Genomic DNA, 21,411 nt, shown 5'->3' with positions numbered 1-21,411 from the left:
GCTATGACTAGATTCAATACTGTTTATGATTAGAAAACAAGAGGTCAGCAAGTTAAGAATAGAGGGGAATCACCTCAACTTGGTAAAGGGAATCTACAGAAAACCTAAGCTAATTATACTTAAGGGTAAAAGACTGAATGTTTTCTCCCTAAGATTGGAAATAAGGCAATACTGTTCATTCTCACTCTTTTTATTTAACATAGTACTGGAAGTTCTAGCCACTACAGTAAGTCAAGAAAAAGAAATAAAAGGAATACAAATTGGAAAGGAAGAAATAAAACTGCCTCTATTTGTAGATTACATGTTGTTTCAGGTTGAAAATTTCAAAGAACTTACAAATACTCTTATAATTAATAAGTGAGTTCAGCAACCTTATAGGATAGAAGATCAACACATAAAATTGAATTGTATATGACCAATGAGTTCTCGGAAACCAAAATTAAAAGTACAGTATCATTTTACAATAGCTCCAAAGAAAATATGATATGTAGGTATATATTTTACAAAACATGTACAGGATCTGAATCCTGAAAACTGCAAAATGTTGATGTAATAAACCGAAGAAATCCAAAACAAATGGAGAAGTATTCCACATTTTTGGATTAGGAATATTCAACCTGGTAAAGTTCTCAACTTAACATACACACCTCATGTACTACCTATCAAAATTTCAGTAAGTTTTTCTGTAGACATATACAAGCTTACTCTAAAATTTACATAGAAAGGCACAAAATCTAGAATAGTTAAGACAATTTTGACAAACAGGAATAAAGTGAGGAATCAGTCAGCACCCAATATGAAGTATTACTATATAGCTACAGTGTGGCATTGATGGAGGGACAGACACGTAAATCAATGGAACACAAAAGAGAACTCAGAAATAGACCCATACAAATATGCCAAAAGATTTTTGGCAAAGGTGCAAAAGCAATTCAGTGGAAGAAGGACAGCCTTTTTAACAAATAATGCAGATATAACTGGACATAGATTTTTTAAAAAAGTCAATTTAAACCTCACATCTTGCATAAAAGTTAATGCAAAATAGATCATAATTTCAAATGTAAAACAAAAACCTATAAAATTCTTTGAGAAGAAAATAGGAGAAAATCTCTAGGATAGGCAAAGTGTTCTCAGAGTTGCATCAAAGTCACGAACCATAAAAGGGACAGCAATGGTATACAGGGCATCTTCAAGATTAAAAACTTTTTTTCTGCAAAAGCCTAGGTGAAAGGGCTGAGAATACAAGATACAGACTGGGAGAAAACATTCATAAACCAATTTAAGAAGAACAAATTAAATGGCATAAAAAGAAAACAAAAGTGTAGAACATTCTACAGGATGGTAACATGTAAATCATAAAAAAATTATATGAAAATTTTAATTTTGCAGGACATCTTTTTTTTTAATTTTTTTAAATGTTTATTTATTTTTGAGAGAGAGAGAGAGAGACAGAGCGTGAGTGTGGGAGGAGCAGAGAAAAGGGGAGACACAGAATCTGAAGCAGGCTCCAGGCTCTGAGCTGTCAGCACAGAGCCCGACGCAGGGCTTGAAATCACAGACCGTGAGATCATGACCTGAGCTGAAGCTGGACGCCTACCTGACTAAGCCACCCAGGCACCCTGTGCCAGGACATTTTCTTAACGAAAAGTTGGTGGAAAACAAATCCTGCTGGCTGTCTAGGGATTGGATGATCTTTAGGTCCCTTCCCTCTGTGATATTCAGACACTGAAGTTCAAATGTTGGCTCCGATATTTATTAACTGTATCCTGCAGGCCTCATTTCTTCCTCATGTATAAAGATGAAGGCTTTGGAACAGATCTAAAATTCTATAATGTCTTAAGGTCACTAGAAATTGATTGTAAATCTCTCAGTAATCTGTTCACATCGTGAGCAATCGTCACTGCCAGCACATTTTTCTTCCAACCTGAATCTTCCAAACAGTAATCTAAGAACTTTCTTTCTTTTTCTAGATGCAATAAATAGAGAAGGAAGAAGAGAAAGTCATCTCCAAACATTTGAAAAATGTTCTTTGCCCCTTATTTATGTCCTTTCCTAACCAGCCATTTCCAGCAAGTCAAATCAATATATAATTATATTGTATACTGTGTGCAGGCCTCTTTCGCCTTTCCAGTATCAATATTTAGTCATTTTTTACTTTCTTTTATACCTTTCTCAAGGCCTGTCAGTCCAAAGTCTAACTAATTTGCTCAGATCACTCCGAACTGCCTGACCAGTATGTCTGATCCAAGGATAGGTTCCAAATTTGGTCAGAATTCCGGACATGGCACCATCGTTCCTCTTCTAAGGTATAAAGCTGGACGTGATTGCAAAGATTTATGTCAACAGTGTGTTTCCTGTTAATGCAAAGCCCAGCTTTGGGAGCAGAGAACTGAAAACCTATCTCCACCATTAAGGTCTGAGTATCCTCAGGACAGAGGCTGCCCAAGTAGATTACTGGAGTAAGAACAGGGTAGAAGTGATCACAAATCTATGAAGCTGGGGTACATCAGACACATTGAGGATTTTAAGTTTTTCATCATAACAAGTAGAAGACCTTATGAGGCCTTTCTCTTTTGTGGTTGTGCTCAATAAAATATACATTTTAATTTTTTAAACATTTTTTTTTTACAGTAGTGTTAGGTTCACAGCAAAGTCGAGAGGAAGGTACAGAGATTTTCCCATATACTCCCTGCCCCCTCACATGAATAGTCTCCCCACTTGTCACATCCCCCATGAGAGAGGTACACTTGTAATAACTGATGAACCTTCACTGACACACCGTAATCACTCAAAGTCCACAGTTTACATTACAGTTCACTCTTGTACATTCTGTGGGTTTGGAAAAATGCATTATGGCCAGTATCTGTCATGATTGTATCGTAGAATATTTTCACTGCCCTAAAATTCCTCTGTATTCCACCTACTCCTCCCTCTCCCAATGACCACCACTAGCAGCCATCACTCTTTTTACTGTTTCCATTGTTTTTCTTTTTTTCAGAATGTCTTATAGTTGGAATCATACAATATGTAGCCTTTTCAGATTGGCTTCTTTCACTCAGCAATAAGCGAACACATAAAAATAAGTGAAACATTCTGCTGTCTTGAAGTTCAACAGTTTAGCCATTCACCTACTGAGGGGCATCTTGGCTGATTGCATGTTTTGGCAATTATAAATGAAGCTGCTTTCAATATCCGTCTGTAGATTTTTGGGTAGGCATCCATTTTCAACTCCTTTGGGCCAACACCAAGAACGATTGCTGGATCATACGAGAGTATGTTTAGTTTTGTACGCGACCACCAAACTGTCTTCCAAAGTAGCTGCACCACTTTGCATTCCCACCAACAATGAATGCAAGTTCCTTCTGTTCCACATCCTCACCAGCATTTGGAGGTACCAGTATTTCAGATTTTGGCCATTGTAATGCATATGCTTTTTATTTTATTATTATTATTATTATTATTATTATTATTATTATTTTAGTTATGTGTATGTTATCTAAGTATTTCCTCAAGCAATCTTGAATATTTATAGTATTATTATTTAAAAGTTTACAGGGCACCTGGGTGGGTGGCTCAGTTGGTTGAGCATCCAACTTTGGCTCAGGTTCATGGGTTTGAGGCCTGAGTCAGGCTCTGTGCTGACAGCTCAGAGCCTGGAGTCTGCTTCAGATTCTGTCTCCCTCTCTCTCTGCTCCTCCCCCATTCATGCTCTGTTTCTCTCTGTCTCTCAAAAATAAATAAAAGTTAAAAAAATTTTTTTAAGTTGTTATTTATATTCTTTACTATAGACATATTTTCAACAGTTTTCTTTTTGCCCCAAGTTGTCTTGTTGATATAAAGGAAATGGCTCTTAAGCTTTGGTTTAAGAAACATTTTCAGTTGCTTATAATGGTTTATGATGACTGTTATTCCAAAATCAAGTCCTCGTCATTTAAAGGACTAAATTACCAACCACTGTACCACAGAGAGAATATTAGGTTCTTGTAAGTTTATTATGTCTGTAGCATATGACCAAGTTTATAGACCCTGTAAAGTTGGTATGTGTTAAAAAATTGAAGAGGGAGAGATTGCTTATTTCTATGATATAAATATAAAGGTGTATCTCTGTTTAATGATGCTAAAAAAGACTGCTAGAATCAATTTAGATGTAAGAACTCTGGATCCACTGTGCAAGGCACTTCATTTTACTAGTGGTCAACTTGAACCTTGAAGAAATAACGTAATTTATTTCAGTATATATACTTAGCCAATGGCAACACCTGGTTTCCTTATTTCCAACTCAGTGTTTGGAAAACACAGGCACAGCCTAGACCAGTGGTAACAAACTGGTGGTCAACAAGCATTTGCATGGCCCACTCAATGTTTTTCAAATTTTTGAGTAAGCTGGCCATGGTACTGTCCTTAGAACTTGGCAGCAATGGGCTCCTGGATCTCACATTTTAGGGGAACTTCCTCTGTTCCTAAAGTTGTGCTCCTTTTCAAGAAGGTTAGAAGCTTGTAGGACCAGGAGAAGTGCCCAACTGGAGTCCATACCCTCTCCTTCTAGACTGTGCTCTGGAATCTACAAGCCCAGAGTTCTCTGCCCAAATGATCCCAAACCCACTTCCAAGGTCTGTGTGGATCTCTTCTCCAGATGTGACTTCCCCCAGAGTGTGCAAATGTGCATCTCCAGGCTTGAGACATAACCAAAGAATACTGACTGTAGAAAATATGTCTGGAGCTTAGATACATGAACTGGGCTGTCGATCTCCCTGCATGCGAGGCCCAGCCTACATCAGATGGAGCCAGGGGTGAAAAGAGCAGTGAGTAGGTGCACTCAGGCACTGGGGCTGGCTTTCTCAGTAGTACTACAGTTGGGCATGGAATTCAAAAGATCCCCCAAATTCTAAATTAGAACCTGGCCTTCCGGGTCATCATGCAGGTATATCTGTTAGAGGAGGGGTTAGCACATATTTTATTTAACAATCTGTTGACTTAGTTTCTAATCTTGAAATATTTAGACAGATGGTATATGGACCCCCATTTGTACTCTTTTCCCAGGCTTCCCAAATGGTAGAAGCAGACCTGTTGGTCAATGAGATTCACATTAGAAATCTCAATTTCTAACTGCTCTTGGTGCCGACTGGTGGCTTCCCCATGGTCACATCCTGCCGGTGGGGCTGCATCCCCCAACCTGCTTCCTTCATTCACAAGTCCTGCCTGGCCATCACAGGCATCTGGGCTGTGGGCTGCTGTACCCTATCTCTAGAGCTGAATTTGAATCTCCCTTATTCTTCTAGCTTACATGGTACTAGTTATGAGCACCGTCCTGTACTGAACCCTGAAGATGATACACATCTCAGCCCCCAAAACCACTTGCAATTTTGGAAAGCCATTCTAGGCAGGCTGGATGGGAGTTCGGGAAGGAGTAGATTTGTGCAGAGATGGACAGGGATCTGTGTGTTGAGATCTGGGGGGAAAGTCTGGGAAGGGACCACTTAATCATGGTTTTTAGCCAGAAGGAGTAGCTTTCTTGTTGCTTTAATAGGCCTTCCTAGTTTCTGCGTAGGAATGGAGAGAAGATGTTTTTTAATTACCTTTAAAAAAAACTTAAATAGAGTTTTATTTGGGGTGTAGGTGATTCTGGAACCCTTCTTTCTCCATTCCTACCCTGAAAATTCTTTAACTGTAGGAAGCATCCCACAGTCAGAGACACAAATCTTTAAAAAACCTGGCTGAACAAGCATTTTGCGTGTGTGCTTTTAAAGCAGAATTACCAGTCAGTCAATCACAGAACGTAACCAACTCTCAATCCTATGCAGTCTGCATTGCAGCGGAGGAAGGACAGGACAGAGGATTTGAACTCAACTCCAAATACAACAGGGGCAAGTGGGAACCTGGAGAATTGGGAGGTTTGGGAGCCACGGGGATGCCAAAAGTATGGCCTGGGTGGATGTTGTTCACTCCCAGACATTTGGGGCTAAGGGAAGCTTCTAGAACAGGCATTTCTCCAGGCAGCTGCAAACAGGTTTTTCTCTTTACCTTATTTATGAAGATATTTTGAGCGTCAAGACCTATTTTTGAAGGGAATGTTTGGGTCAGATCCACATACCTTGCTCATGGTTCCTTGAGAACAAGCTGTGGACCATGCCATTGGACACCTGGGTTCTAATCTCTGCTCATCATTTTGCTGTGTGGCTATCGGTGACCTCAGCAAGGCACAGTGTCTGCACTTGTGTGCACTAATGCCCACTTCATAGGATTGTTGTGAGGGTACTGAGCTTGTGTATGTGGAATTGTGGCACATGACACGTGGCACTTGGTACTTGTTGGTGACCCTTAAATGTCAGCTCCACTCCTTTCTTCTGAGATTAGCCAAAATGAAAATCAGCCAGACCAAAACTGTGTCTTTGGCTTACTGAATCTCACAGTAAGCGCTATGCCCCTCTGAGATGACTCTGTCCAAATTACCAGAGTCAGATAAATGGAGAAGTTACTCTTTATGAAGTTTCAAGATTAGTATGGAGGGGGAAAAAAAAAGGTAAACCTTGTTTTCCTTGACAACTTCACATTAGGCTAATTAAAGAATATGTGAGTTGTCATTGCACAGTATCTGGGGCGGAATAACAAACAGATGCTCTCCTACGGATTCTTGAGGAATTTGTGTCTTCTTGCTTAAATAATAAGTAACAAATACCAGAGTGGACTTTTCTAATGGATTTCTTCAGTCTCTCAACAATGACAAATGTGTCCATGAAGAATGCATGAATCAGTAAAAAGAATGTGTCCATTCAGTATGGAATAATAACCAGAAAGGTCTGTTCTACTTGAGAGTATCCTAGCCCTTCATTTTGTCCATGTAACCCCCCAGGTACCAGATTGTCTCTTTTGCAAATTGAATACCCCCAAGGATATTCTCCAAGCCTCAAAGTGTTCTACCTTTTCCTGGCCCATGGATTAGCACAACGGGCTGCCTTGGCTGCAGAGAAGGCTCATTCGCACAAATGGACCGAATGGTTGTCCCAGCACCTGTCCCTGGGAGCACAGGAGAGCTCTTCAGGGTCAGATTCTTCATTGCAGTCATTCTGGGTTCCTTTAGCTCATCCACCAGGCTTTTTTCCCCATGTGGGGATATCTATCTAGATAGCTTCTATCAGGAATTCATCCATTTGGCATGTATGTATTGACACTATAAGAGAAAGATTATTCACTGGAACTTGTTAATAATAACAAATAATATTTTTTTCAAGACTATTAAAACAGGGGTCAAGACTATTGTAATAGGAAAGAGAGTTTGAACTCAACTCGGAAAACAACAGGGGCAAGTGGGGATTTACAGCCAACAGGCAGGGCAAGGTAGTGGATGGAACATTACCAAGAGAAACTTGGTTACATGTCAGGGATGGGTGGTACAGAGAGGAGTTTGACTAGATCTCAAGGCTGGAGAGATTCTCAGTTAACTGGCTTAGCAGGGTTATTTACTGTAACTGGGTTCTGTAGGCTGAGGATGTGGACCAAGCATGAGGCCCAGGTAAAAAGGGCTGAGAGGAGCCTGACTAAAGTTTGGTCAAGGTGGGACCTTGACAATTCTTGGCAATCCTTGTCAATACTTTGCTACTTCCTGTGGTAGGAAAGTCACTCGGAGAAAGTAGTATTTGACTTACGGCTTAAAGAATGAGAAAGAGTTGGCCTGGTGAAGGGAAGGGAAAGAACAGTCGAGGCACAGAGGAAGAAAGTGCAATAGAGAAACAGCAGGAGATATTCTTGGTTCCATACACTGCCCAGCTTCCCATTCGAGTTAGTATTTCTTCCTTTGAATGTTCTGTGAGTCTCAGGGATATAGCAGGCACACTGGACCCAAGAGTCAGGAACCTAGTTATTGCTGTGCAACTAACTGCTGATGTAGTTTCTCTGATCTTCTCTGGCTCTGAACCTCATTATTTAAGATAAAAAAAAATGCAGGCATTTGGGATGGGCTCTAATTCTGGGGCTTGTACTGCACGTTGCAGGATATTTAGCACCATTGGCCTTGGCCCAATAAATGCTGGTAGCAGTATCCAAATAATGTGGAAATCAGCAATTCCTCCCCCCCACACATTACCAGACATCCCCCAAGTGGGAGGAAGTGATCTTACCTTTAAATGAGGATCACCACGTAATCACAAAGATTGCTACTCACGGCCAGTTGCCTTATTTGAAGTGTAAATCCATTCTGGAAGAACCAGTCTCCATCTTAATCCACTCTCCTTCCAAGCTTTCCCAGTACTCTGGCCTGCTGTGGTCAGCAATTACTTGTACATAGCAAGTACATGTAAGCAGTGCTGACGTGTTGCTTCAGGATCTAGAGAATTATGTAGGTGCGTAAGTACCATCACCAATTCCTGAATGTGGGTCAAGCAGACAGGAAGTTTCAGTTCCTTCTGGGAACGTTATGAACCAGAATGAGGAAAACCCTCCTTGTGCCTTGTTTAATAAATAGAATAGGGATGGATAATAGCCCATCAGTTTATAGCAGGCAAGGATTAAAGCCAGAGAATAAACTTGAGATAGAACCTTCCAGAGCCTGAGCATTTGAATTTTTTCCTCTTTTCCTCTTTGGAAATTAAACTGCTAATCTTTCCAAGTAGTCCCTTACAGTCTCTGAGATTTTGTTAGAATAAATATAGGCACTGAAATCCTCCTACAATAAAGAGGAACAAAATCCCAAGTCCCAAAATGTTGTATTTTCTCTTTGTGTGAATATTTAAATATATAAGTTATGTGTCTGTATACATATGTAACACATTTTCCAAATTCTGTTCTGCTATTCAGAGTAGGATATTTTGGACCTATGTTGAAGAGAAATGTATGTTGATGTTTTACAGTATCCCCTGCAGTGTAGCTCCTAAGTGGCAGCAATAAATAATAACTGCTGGCTCTAATTGCTTAGAGAATTGCCAAGTGATAATCTGTGATGTAATTAAGTAAAAGAAACTAATGTTGTCTTTAACCAGCTCCATAAAATAATTCCCCAGAGTTTCCCTGTGTCAAGTCACCTTGTGGGGCAAAATCCTCTCCAAGCACACTCTACCTCAGGTAGGAAAAGTCAGCCAATTCTTTGGGGGGTTTTTGTTTTGTTTTATTTTATTTTGTATTGTATTTTTTTAATGTTTATTTATTTTTGAGAGAGAGAATGAGCAGGGGAGGGGCAGAGAGAGAGGGAGACACAGAATCCAAAGGAGGCTTCAGGCTCTGAGCCGTCAGCACAGAGCCCGACACGGGGCTCAAACTCATGGCCTGTGAGATCATGACCTGAGCCGAAGTCAGATGCTTAACCAACTGAGCCACCCAGGCGCCCTGTACTTTGTATTGTATTATTACATCAGCTATGATGAGCCTATGTTTATTCTTTTATAAACATATTACATGTTACCTTTGTTTCACTTCCGATTCCTAGAATTAAGCAGAGTGGAAATAAGGAGTTCTGGCTGGGGCTCCGTAAGTGCGTCCATCAGAGCTCCCAACTCACTGGTTTACAGAGTCCAGGGAGAAGGATTATCACCCTTCAGTGTCCATTACGTGCCTGATTCGGGCTGGGTGGAGTGTGTGTGTGGGCGCATGTGGATCTTTCTCAAGGAGAATTCTAGAAACTCCCGTATCTCTATTCTGACACGTCTTGTCTTGCCAATTCTCTATTATAAAGTCACAGGACTCTAGGCTCCAGCTGTCATCTGAAACGTCCAAAAGGTTGTTTTTTGTTTTTCTGCTGAAGTTAACCACATGTCCGGTTGCAGAAGCAGTATAGGGGGTATTTGCAAAAACCTTTTTCTCTCCAGGCCATGGGAATATATTTATCCTGGTTTCAGAAGCATGTTTAATCCTCTTATCATTATTATGATTTGTGAACCATCACTAAGCATTTTAGGAGTTGATCAAGACCCAAATTCTCCTCATGAGGCTTGCCGTACTGGTGTTCAAACTCAGAAACAGTATAGATGGTGTTAAGGGTCTCTCTGAACCTGATAGCTTTGAAGGCACAGCCACCTTCTATCCTTCTCTCTCCAAGAATCCAATAACCTTAAAGTGTCTTAAGAAAGATAAAATAGTTGAAGGCTGATAGCCAGGTAGAAGAATGTGTACCCAAAAATGAGCCAACAAGTTACATTTCTGTCAGGGTAGATAATAAATATATAAAAATACACCATCTCCGAAAATAAGATTTTTCTTTCTATTACATAATGATTTCCTGTGGCTCTTTCCTTTTCATCTTTCATGAATTTGATTGCTTGCTGCTGTTTCAGTAGCTTATGATTAAGAGGGCTAGAATTTTTAAAAGGGGAAAGGATAAACCAACTTTGAAAACTTCAATCAGACTGCAGACTCTCCAAATCCAGTGTCTATTAAATATTCTGATGTGAATTATCCATATTTTTCAGGGTTGAGACTCCTACTTCCAGACAACTAATTTTAGAGCCTTGGGACTTCTTGGTTTTAAGATATTGTTAACCTCTTTATTAAGCACAGAGATTTGGAATTTTCATCGGAGTAGGCAATTTTCTGAATTAATTAAAATTATAAGATGTTGTGTACTTCCAACTCAAGTCACAGGTGTGCTTTCCATGAAATGCAACATCTATAGGGTTGTTTTGCTAATGTACTATTTAATTCAAGTTGTCTTGCGCACTATATTATCTTGCGCACTATTGTAATTTGGGAAAGGATACTCTTGATTGCAAGAGTGACAGCAGCATACGAAAGGGAAGATGCTCAGGAGGCAAAATCATTCAAAGCAATGCACTGTTATGGGATGGTTGTTTTTCTAAAATACCTTCTCACCTTACTGTCCAGTGTATTATCCTGAAAGCAATTTTGTTGAAATAAGAGCCAGACAGACTCATAGGAAAGAATATTCTAGTTCACGTGGTGACTAGTCCATAACCATGAACCCTGTGCAAAATCTATAAATGTCACTTGAACTCCGTTGGAAGTAAGAGTAATGTGACCATCCACCTTAACTCCCTCACATCAAGGGGGATCTTGCTCTTTGTGACCTCAGTTAGGCTGATATGATCCTAACTCTGTGCATAGTATTAAATACGCGGTACTAATTATTTGCAATCTTGAGACTCTTCCTAGTTTTTACTCTTCTGCAGCTTCTCAGCCAGGGGAGTTAGCAGAAGAGAGAAGCATGAAATTAATTTTTCATAGTCATTTAGTAATGGATGGAATGCTCATAATTCATTTCCATTATAGGGTGGTTTTTTAATTCTTCTTCTGTGGCTCCCTATAGACTTTGGATCAATCCCTATCTGGAGAGCTGGATGAAATAAACCTTTTCCTCACTTGCATGTCAGGCTGTCTTTAAGTGGTATTTGGGGATGAGTTTTTTCCCAGTGGGCTAAGAATCTTATGGTATACCAGACTTCCTATCTAGAAACATCCCCATCTAGCATTTATTATTAACTCTTCTAGACTGTCATTTTCTTGGTCTTAATTAATGCCATTACTAACCTTATGTGAAAGCATGCATGGTCTTTTCCTAAGCCAAAATCTAATCATAAAGCCTAGTTTCCTTTCCCCCTCTTGGATACATGGTGCTTAGTAGCACATTGTTCTATAAATGCGAGCCATAATGGCGAAAGTGCTTAAGGACACGCATCTGACACCACTACCTCTAGCAATGAGCATAAGAGACATTGACACAGAGGAAAATTTACCCACTGGTGTTCTCAAAGTGGCTTTTGTGTATTTTCACTGTTTCGAAGCATCTAACAGGTTGGTTTAGCCTACCTGCCTTTCTTCCTTCACCGAGCACCATTTGTTCAGTATCCACTATGTGTAGGTACTGGTGATTGCCAGGGATTCAAAGACAAATAATACACTCTCAGCTCTGGTGAGCTCATAGTCTAGTCTATAGAGGCAAGTGGTCTTTTATAAATAGAACAGGAAATATTCTTGTCTGCAGACATGGCATCTATTTAAAGTGGTATTTCATCACCTGTGTGGCAGGAATTCAGACTCCAAACAACCATGTACTTCCAGGCACCCTCTTGACAGCTTTGGTGTCAAATCATATTAATATGAATATCAACACTGTATGCTGTCCTGGGTGCTGATTATTGCTATGTCAGAACCTCTGTAAGATACAACTGCAGCGCCTGTGACTCACTTCTTACCTGACATTTGTCCTATTAAGTAGCCCTGTCTTTCCTCTCTTCACACCTACATCTAATCTGTAACTAAGTCCTAAGTACTGTCTTTCCCAGTTCTTCTCACATCTCTACAATTTCCATTCAGTTCTCACCTAATGTATTGCTGTCACCTCCTCCTAATTGGGCTGTGTGACTCCAGTCTCCTGACTCCAATTTACAGTCCCTGTTGCCAGTCCAAATCTTCCTAAAACATGACTACCGTTGCTTCCCCCTACTGCATAAACACTCAGTAGTTCTCCCATTGAGCGGAATGAAGAAGGCACAACCCCATTTCTGACCATATTTCTACATTCTGTTCTCTTTGTTCCATGGCATAGGCAAGCATGCCCTGGCTCCCAATACTTGGTCTCTGTGCTCTCAACTCTTACTGGTGTTTGTATGGCTCCTTCTTCCTTTCCCTTCTCTGTCCAGTGTCCAAACCTTCCAATTCTTCACAGCCCAGCTGAAGATGTCCCAAGTCCCCCAGCCATAAGTGATCTTTTCTCAGTACTGTGGGCGAGTTGCTATGATCCTTCTTCTGCAGATGAGAAAACGAAACCACAGAGAGATAAATAGCTTACGAAGCTCACATGGCCAGGAATGGCCAGGATTTGAATCAGAGTCTGCCCAACTCCAAATCTCATTGCTTTTAATGATTCTGCTTCATTTGCCTCCCATATACATATTTTTTAATGTCTCTTACCAGTTCCCATGTACTTGCAGAAAAGGAAAAAAAAATCCTCTTATCTTATGTGTTTTCCATAAAGTTGAACTTTTGTTAAATCTTTGAATGAATGCCTCCTGACTCCTTATCCAGTTCCAGGTACTTCAGAAATTTAAAAGAAGACATTAATTCATGAGAATTTATATTATCTGTTTAAGTGAGCAGATAGATACACTTGGTGTTAATTTAATTATTTTTAATTTGGGGGAGACTTTAGAAGCATTTGGATCAAATGTGATGAAAACATAGGTTTTATTTATTCAAACTATTTCTTGATTTAAACAAAAACATAACTGAACGGGATGGAAGACAAGTTCTAGGAGAATTAACTCTAAACGGTGAGTTATTATAGGTGCACACGCACACGATTTGTACCCTTATTTGCCACAGAAACACAAAAAAGGAAGGACGCTGGCCGACTGGAATTGTGAGCTTTAGTTCCAGTACCATTTTGAATATTGAGTATGAATACTTGACATTCTTGTGTCTGTATCTCGAGATGTAGGCCTGTCGGGATTGGTCTACAGAAACACGGCCTCTTATCTTCAAGCTTTACGTGAGTGACAAAACACTGTTTTCACCATTTTTATCTCTGTTTTCTCTACATGAGTTCTAAGTGAGGGTCCCGTTCTTAGACAAGATTATTACCCTTTTGTGCTCTGTCCTCTGTAAGCAAATTGTTGGGGAAGAGGTGAGCTTGGACCAGAGATGACAGCCCCATCCTCTTTCCATGGATTGTTGCCATACTTGGTAGAACTAGACAAACATCTGAAAGGGTTGTACTTGTTTGTATAAACTACACTCCATTTAGCTTGAGAATCTGTCACCCGGACTGCACTAAAAATTCCGAAAGCAGATGATATGCTATAGCTCGCCCCCTTATCTAAAACTCCACACACAGGAAGGGCCGCATATGTTATGTTTGAATGGTATCGAATACATTATTCCTTTTATCTGATGCAGAGGCTTTGAGAACCAGATATTCCCATACTGCAACTAATCACAAATCAATAGGCAACTCATTATTCTGGTGTTACAAGGAATCGTATTCTTATGTTAACATAAGTCCTATTCACTGACCAGAATAGGATGAAATTAATAGATGATAAGTTAATTGCAAGATGTTCCCTCTTCCTTTTTTTCACTCATTCTTTCTCTTTTCTTCCCTCATCTCTTTTTCCCTTTCTCCCTTTCTCTCTCCTCTTGAGAGCATGAGCCTCATCAAATCATGTGAGGCAGAATTAAATCCAGGCTTCTGTTCCCTCAGTGATCATCCCTGCTGAGAAAAGTAATTGTCTAATTTACTTTCCAGCTAACATTTAGGAAAATAAATTGAATAGTAAGCACCTGCAAATATTAAGTCTATTACAGCAAAGCTAAACGTTTTTGTTAGTATCTTCCTTGCACCTAATGTTTTCAAAACACATTTTTTTTCACTTTTCCTTGATTTCCTCATTGAGAAATATGGGTTCATTTTCCTCAATGCACAATGACACACACACACTGTTCAGCTAAGCCTTGATTCATGTAGGAATTATTAGAAGTCATTTAGGAAAATATATCACCAGAATTCCCATCTCAGACCATGTTTTGAAAACCCTCAGTTTTAGAAGAGGAGAAAATAGGTTCCTCTGGATAGAACACGATTCAATTTGTACATTTCTTATTGTCCTGTTATCATCACCTCCATGAAATCAGTGGGACCAAAAAGGTTATCCCTGTAATTCACGCAAGTACCAATACTGCCTCCTATTGGGATGTGCTTCACAAAGCTTCTTCACACATCATTTTGCATAATTCTTGCAACAACCCTCTCATGGAGGAGCAGGAAATTACCCCTTACTGAACTCCAGACTCCTATGAGTGTGGTCACATATTTGGTGTGTGGCACAGCCGGGATGTCAAGCCTTGAAGTACAAGTCCTTTGGTCCCTTTACTAAAATAGAGTTCTTCCCTTGTCCAGAGACGAAAATGCATCAGAGGAGCAATGGATGGAGCACGTGTTCCTCTCCACCTCGGCCAGGGCATCCTTACCAGATAAGGGGCAAAGTGTAGTTAGTAACTGTGAAAGCCATGCCATGGTTATTTTGATAATTAACATTGAAAGAAGCTTCAAAGGGGTGAAGACATAAAGAAGCCTGCTCAGCTACACCGTTTCTGCATCTGTGAATAGAACATAGATATTTGGTAGCCATTTGCTTAGCTACCATTAGCCATTAGCCATTTGCAAAAGCATTTTGTGGTTTAAGGAGGACTTTAAAAACTTCCCAAGAAAAAAACCAAACACTTGATGACATTGAGTGTGAAGTTAAGAGATTTTGAGATAGAACTGGCCAAAAAGCTTTAACTACAAATATTAAGAGACTTCTTGCTGCAGTAGGAAAGTTAGAATAGGAATATACACTGTGACTTCAGAATGATTAAGAGGCTTCTCACTGCTCTTCCTAAGAACTGGTGTCACTGGCAACCCTATCATATCTTACCCTATCATGCTACATGGTTATTTGATCACATGTAGCAGGGTTTTTTTTCCTTATGGGAGTCTAGGATCTAGGTTCTAAGTTCTAGAATCTCCACTGAAATTTCAAAGCACAAAAGAATCACTTCTTGAGGCTTAAGTGTCTTCTCATTGATAAAAGGCTTACGATCTCCACTATTTTGCGTCCCATTTGTAGTATGCTCTTGCTAAATTGTAAAGCCTCGGGTAACAATACTGGGTGCTCAGCTCATAAAAACAATAGGACCTAAAAATGAGTCACTACTTGTAATCTCTAAGTGCTCACAGTATAATAATAAAAACTCTTAGATAAACCATGACTATGTCCTAATCAATATAGATATTAATGTAAATATATTATCCTTTTTGGGGGGAGGTTTCTATTGGTTAGTAATATAGTTCTTTACATTCCATTGGCAATTTGTAGTTCATATAGTGCTTTCACATATATTATCACACTTGTGCTTTTAATTGTCAATTGAAAACTGATACAATCCACAACTGACTTCTGTTCTCATTTCTACAATTTACTTAAAGTAGCTGAATTGTTCATGACCATTTTGGTTTGCTTAGAAACCTTGTTAGAAGATTCATGGAAACTTACCACAACAGATTATAAACTCTAATAAAAACTTTAAAAAAAAATAAACTTCTTGTTTAGAGCAATTTTAGATTTACACAATTTTTATGAAGAGAGCACAGTTTCCCCTGTGCCCTGCCTTCAGTTACCCCTATTATTAACATCTTACATTAGTATAGTGTAGTTATTATGTCTAATAAACTGATATGACACATTTTTATTTACTAAGTCCATAATTTATTCAGATTTCCTTAGTTTCTACCTGGTATCTTTTTTTCTGTCGCAGGATCCCATCCAAGATACCACATTACATTCAGTCTTCATGTCTTCTTAGGCTCCTCTTGGTTGTGATGGTTTCTCAGACTTTCCTTGCCTTTTAATGAACTTGACAATTTTGAGGCATGCTGGTCAAGCATTTTGTAGAATGTCCCTCAATTGGAATTTGTCTAATGTTTTCCTCTTGATTTACTTGGAATTATGGCTTTTTTGGAAGAAGATCACAGGGGTAAAGTACCTTTTTCATCACCATATCAAAGGATAATACTATCAACATGAGTTGTCTCTGTGCCACAAATGTGAGCAATAATAAATGATTACGTTCTTCAGCCACTGAGTTTGGGGACCCTAGTCACCTGGCCAAGGTAGGGCTTGGAGGTTTCTCCAGCTTATACTTACTCTTGTTTCCCTTTCCGTACTGTACTCTTTGGAAGGAAGTCACCACACTCAGCCCACACACTTGGGGATTTATGCCTCACCTCCTTGAGGGCAGAGTATCTGCATAAAGTATTTGGTCTGAGAGGTATTTTTAAATTATAAAAACCTGGGAGGATTTCACAAGTCAACAGTGTTGTAAGGAGGAATGAGGAAAAAGATGAGGAACTCCATAGGAGGAAGGCAAGAAGTAAGGAATTCAAGATAATCATCACAACTAAGGCATGAGGTGAGGTTGTATGCCTCACCGGGGGTTAAACGTTATGACCTGAAACATAATCCATTCAACTTTTTCCTGCTCATCCAGTTCCTCTGTTAAAGTGAAGCATTTGAACATTGGGGAACTATAATGAAGTCCAGAATCCCTTCACTTTTCTCCTGAGATCATCCCATGGATACAATACTTCATGCATTGACAATGCCTATCCTTCAGTAAGGTTCTGGTGTTGAAAATGCATGAAATGGTTTCCCCATTTCCAGAGTTCGATACCTTTTCTTGAGAGTGGATTCAAGTGGATACGTGATGAGAAGAGGTGTTATCTCTCAAATTATACCGTTGCATTTGACTTAGTTAACTACTGATATTGGACAGCGGTTGCTGTATAACAAACCATCCCCAAACTCAGTGGCTGAAGAAAGTAATCATTTATTATTGCTCACATTTGTAGGACAGCTAGAGTTTATCTAGCCTCGGTTCAGCTAGGTAGTTCTGGTTCTCATGAAGATCTGTTAGTTGGCTGGGGAGTCACTGATCTGTGTTCCTCACCCTTTTCTTCAATTCAGCATGCTAGCTGTAGCATGTTTTAATCATAGCAACGTCAAAAGGCAAAGGAAGAAGTAGAAATATTTGCAATCTATCATACCCTTATTTCTCGAAACACTCTTTTTTTTTTCTTGTAACTCAGGACTATCTCCATCCTCTTATCTTTTATTTCCTTAATTCTTCTTCCTTCAACTCAGTACTGTAAATAGGCTCTACCTAAGGTTTTGCCTTTTAGTCCTAACCTTCTCCATGTGTGTGCTCTTCTTAAGAAGGCTTATCCTGGGTCAGATTTTCTAATTCCCTAGTGGTAGTTTCCAGTTTACTATTAGGCACTTCCATATTTTCATAATCTTTAGTCCCATGCTCCCCTTAAAGCAATGTTTCTCCTGAATACAAAGCTGTATGTTTTTTTAAAGATTTTATTTTTAACTACTCTCTACACCCAACATGGGGCTCAAACTCACGACCCCAAGATCAAGAGGCACGTGCTCTACTGACTGAACCAACCACATGTCCCTAAAGCTGTATGTCTGCAAAGGACTTTGGTCTTCATTTAATGTTTGATGTGGATGCAAAAACAAAAAGTCCTGATGAAAACCTATCCTACATTAATAGGAATCTGACAGCTCTTAACGTTAAAAGAGAACACATCTGAAAGAAAACAATAATGATGAGGGGAGTATTAAACACCATTTCCTATGAGAAACGGTTAAAGTTACTAATATTTTTTTTAATCTAGAGATTACATGGGGCATCATGATCATCATGTTTGCAGAGTTGAAGGTATGCAATATGGAAGACCTGAGCTGTTTTCTTTTGTAGCAGAACTACACCCAATAGGTAGATTTGGGGAAGAAAAATTTTAGCTTGATGTAAGAAAGAAATTTTTAGTAAAAGAACTGTATGGAAACAGAATGGGCTATATGTATATCTTCATTTTTCAATTATTGTCACCCATCTTTCCTGAAATGTCTCGCTTCCCTTTCTCTCTATCATCATCAAAATCCTATCCATCCTTTAAGATTAATCCCAAGCCTTCATCTCTCCACGAACTCTTCCCTGACGACTCAAATTTTATTGATCCTTTTAACTCATGTCCATAATTTCCTAGCCCACCCCAGCTAAATTAAGTGCTCTTTGAAAATAGAAATACAACATATAACTTTATAATCTTAAGTATGAAACACAATGTTGAGCTTCTAATAGACATTCAGTAAATTCTCACTGATTTACTGTTAGAAATCTTCCTGATTTCTCATCCGGAATCATTAGGCTTGGTTAGAATTTGAACCAGGTTGAAATGCCCAAGAGTCTGATCATTTCATACTTCTTTCACAAAAGGAGATGCCTTCTGATTTTAATAGTAGCCTGAAGGAAATACGGAATTTTGCCATCACTTGCCATCCAAGCTTACATTTTCCTACTTAACAAAAAAGGCACTGAATTCACAGGTTCTCTAAGATTTTTGATTTATAGCTCAGATAATTTGTTGGAAGAATTAGCAGAAGGAAATTGCCATCAACTTCCTCATGTCTGCAAATCATCTCACACAAAAATCATCTGGTGAATGGGAATATATGGCGTGGAGGAACACATACAACACTGGAGAAACGTCGCTCTCGTTGGCATTCCGGTCTGCCTGTTGTCATAGTTACCGATGTACTCCGAGCGGTTTCCCTCCTGAATCATACTCTGCAAACCCTCAATGAAAATAAGCTATGCTTCCTGCTTTATTTTTCTCTAACCAAGAACCGAAGCTAGAAAATAGCCTCAATTGCATGGGTATTTTTATACTTAAAGCAAGATTTTAAGCATACAAAAACAATGAGGAATTTAATCAAAATAAGTGCCTCTGATTGCAGTTTTTACTTTATTTGTTCAGCGATGATTCACTGAGGAGCTAGGTGTCGAGGACACAACTAAGATTATGGCCCAGTCCTCGCCCTAGAAGCTGACAGAGCTCTGCGAGGGAGAGAGACGGGTAAGGGATGCATTTCGGGGAAATGCAATCAGTTTTGTGCCGGAAACAGAGTATGGAAACCAATGGAAACGCTAAAGAGAAATAACTTTAAAGTTCGGGGTGCTGATGCAGTTGTATCAGAGGGAGGCTCCCGTCCTGTGACTCTTGCCGCGTTGTTCCTGTGAAGTTTAGCAAACGTATTTTTGGTCACTTTGGATACAGGACACCTGCATCCCCCTGCAGGTTGGGCTTATGGAGCAGCGGCATGAGGCGACCAGCCCTCTACTCACAACATGCTATCGCCTGCTGATACTCACACACAGTCTCCCCTTTGTGCTTTGGCTCCAGGAACTCCTTCACAGACATCCTCCGTGCCATCCTGCTGTCCCTGGAAGTCCTTATCGAAGATCCAGAGCTGCAGATAAATGGCTTCATTTTAATCATAGACTGGAGTAATTTTTCCTTCAAACAAGCCTCCAAACTGACACCTTCAATCCTCAAACTGGCTATCGAAGGGCTGCAGGTATGTTCACCCAACGTACAGTACGGGACCGTGTGACAGTGTACTTTTTTCTTATTCCAACCCAAGTAATATTTGTCCTTTGGAATAGGAAAGGAAAACTTAGATGCAGTTCACCTGTGACTCCTCCATATTTTCACTCCAGCCTGAGTTAGACTTTTTTTTAAAGTCAGTCTTCGTTTTCATTAACAACTCTAAAGTACTGTTACCACAGGCATAAATGACCTACTGTAGCAATTATGAATAAAGCTCAGAGATGTTTAGCCTCATCCATCTGAGAGTTCACAAAAATTAAAACTAGAAAACATCTGCTCTATGAGCATGCCCTATGTAGAGGTGGCATGGGGGCCTTCCACTCTTTCTAGAAACAGTGTTGCACTGTGGAAACGCACCCCGTGGACCCTCATTTCCCAGAATGCACTGTGCTTGAGTGCCTGTACTAAAGTAAACCACGTCAGCGCAGGCAAAGGAAGCAGACAAAACTCTACTTACTGTTTGACCAGTTGTCAGGACTTTGGGGAAGGGGGTTTTGTGCTGCACGGAAGTCGGGATAGTCAGTCTTGGGGTTCCTTCTACCTTTAAAAGCCAGTGATTCTGTGAAAAGTAACAAACTCAAAGGGCATTGCTGGGTAGCTTTCTGGTGACAACACTATTACAGTACAAAGTAAAGGCACAGTTCGGGAAGGTTCAGAATCAGCACAGATAAAACCCATGTCCCTTCTTAATTTTGAAGGAAGAATGACTCAGTGTGGTGACCCTCCCCAAAGATGGCAGTGACATGAAGCTATGTGGAAAAATAAATATTTGCTAATTCTCAGATCAGCAGCCATTACCCTTGCTCTTCAAAGTGCAAAAGTAGGAGACCCATTTCCTCCACTCATCATCATCTCGTGTGATGGGTGGTTGATGGGTCTGTTTCTTGAACTGTGGCTTATTCGTATCGGGCCTCCTACAGATCTCTAGCACCTCGTAGGCCTCTGATAAACAGGTTTGTTGAATGGATCTTATTTTATTGAAATGGTTTCCTATTTCAAGGGTAGGAGAAATAGAACGGGCATTTCAGAAGAGGAGGAGCAAATACACCCTCTTCCACTAATGCCACGTTATCCTGGGGGGCTGTATCATGCAGTGTACTGGGGACACGTTTTGGAAGTTGCTTTCGCATTTCTAGACTACAGGCAGTGTCCTGCCTTACCTTAACCAACCCGATCACGGACTGGTCTGCCCTATACTATCGATCCCTTTCCCTCAGCTTTAACTCCTTTTCTCCAGACTCCTCTTATCCAAATCACTGAACCTCTGATCTCTCTCTCCTTACAGCTTTTATCAAAAAGAGTTTGAAAGGAAGCTGCAAAGTTTATTTCATGCTCTATAATTATGCTGACCATATTTCCAGGGTTTTCTGTGGTAGTACAAGCTTCATTTAATTTTATCCATTTTAAAAAAGATAATCCAATACATGTGTAAGTAGCTGTGATTCTAGCTCTATGTATTTATAAGATTTTTT

General features: G+C 39.8%; 1 protein-coding gene across 1 annotated transcript in view; it reads left to right on the top strand.

Annotated features, from left to right (window-relative positions):
* CLVS1 (clavesin 1) overlaps window positions 1–21,411 on the top strand; it is a 171,407-nt gene that overhangs the window by 64,106 nt on the left and 85,890 nt on the right. The window contains exon 3 of the mRNA XM_015070921.3: window positions 19,733–19,907. Coding sequence (XP_014926407.1) covers window positions 19,733–19,907 — 175 coding nt within the window. The remainder of the gene's footprint in view (window positions 1–19,732; window positions 19,908–21,411) is intronic.

Source organism: Acinonyx jubatus, chromosome F2 (assembly GCF_027475565.1).
Source record: "Acinonyx jubatus isolate Ajub_Pintada_27869175 chromosome F2, VMU_Ajub_asm_v1.0, whole genome shotgun sequence".
Classification (NCBI taxonomy): domain Eukaryota; kingdom Metazoa; phylum Chordata; class Mammalia; order Carnivora; family Felidae; genus Acinonyx; species Acinonyx jubatus.
Note: the sequence above shows the minus strand (reverse complement) of the source record. Positions and strands in the feature narration are given on the sequence as shown.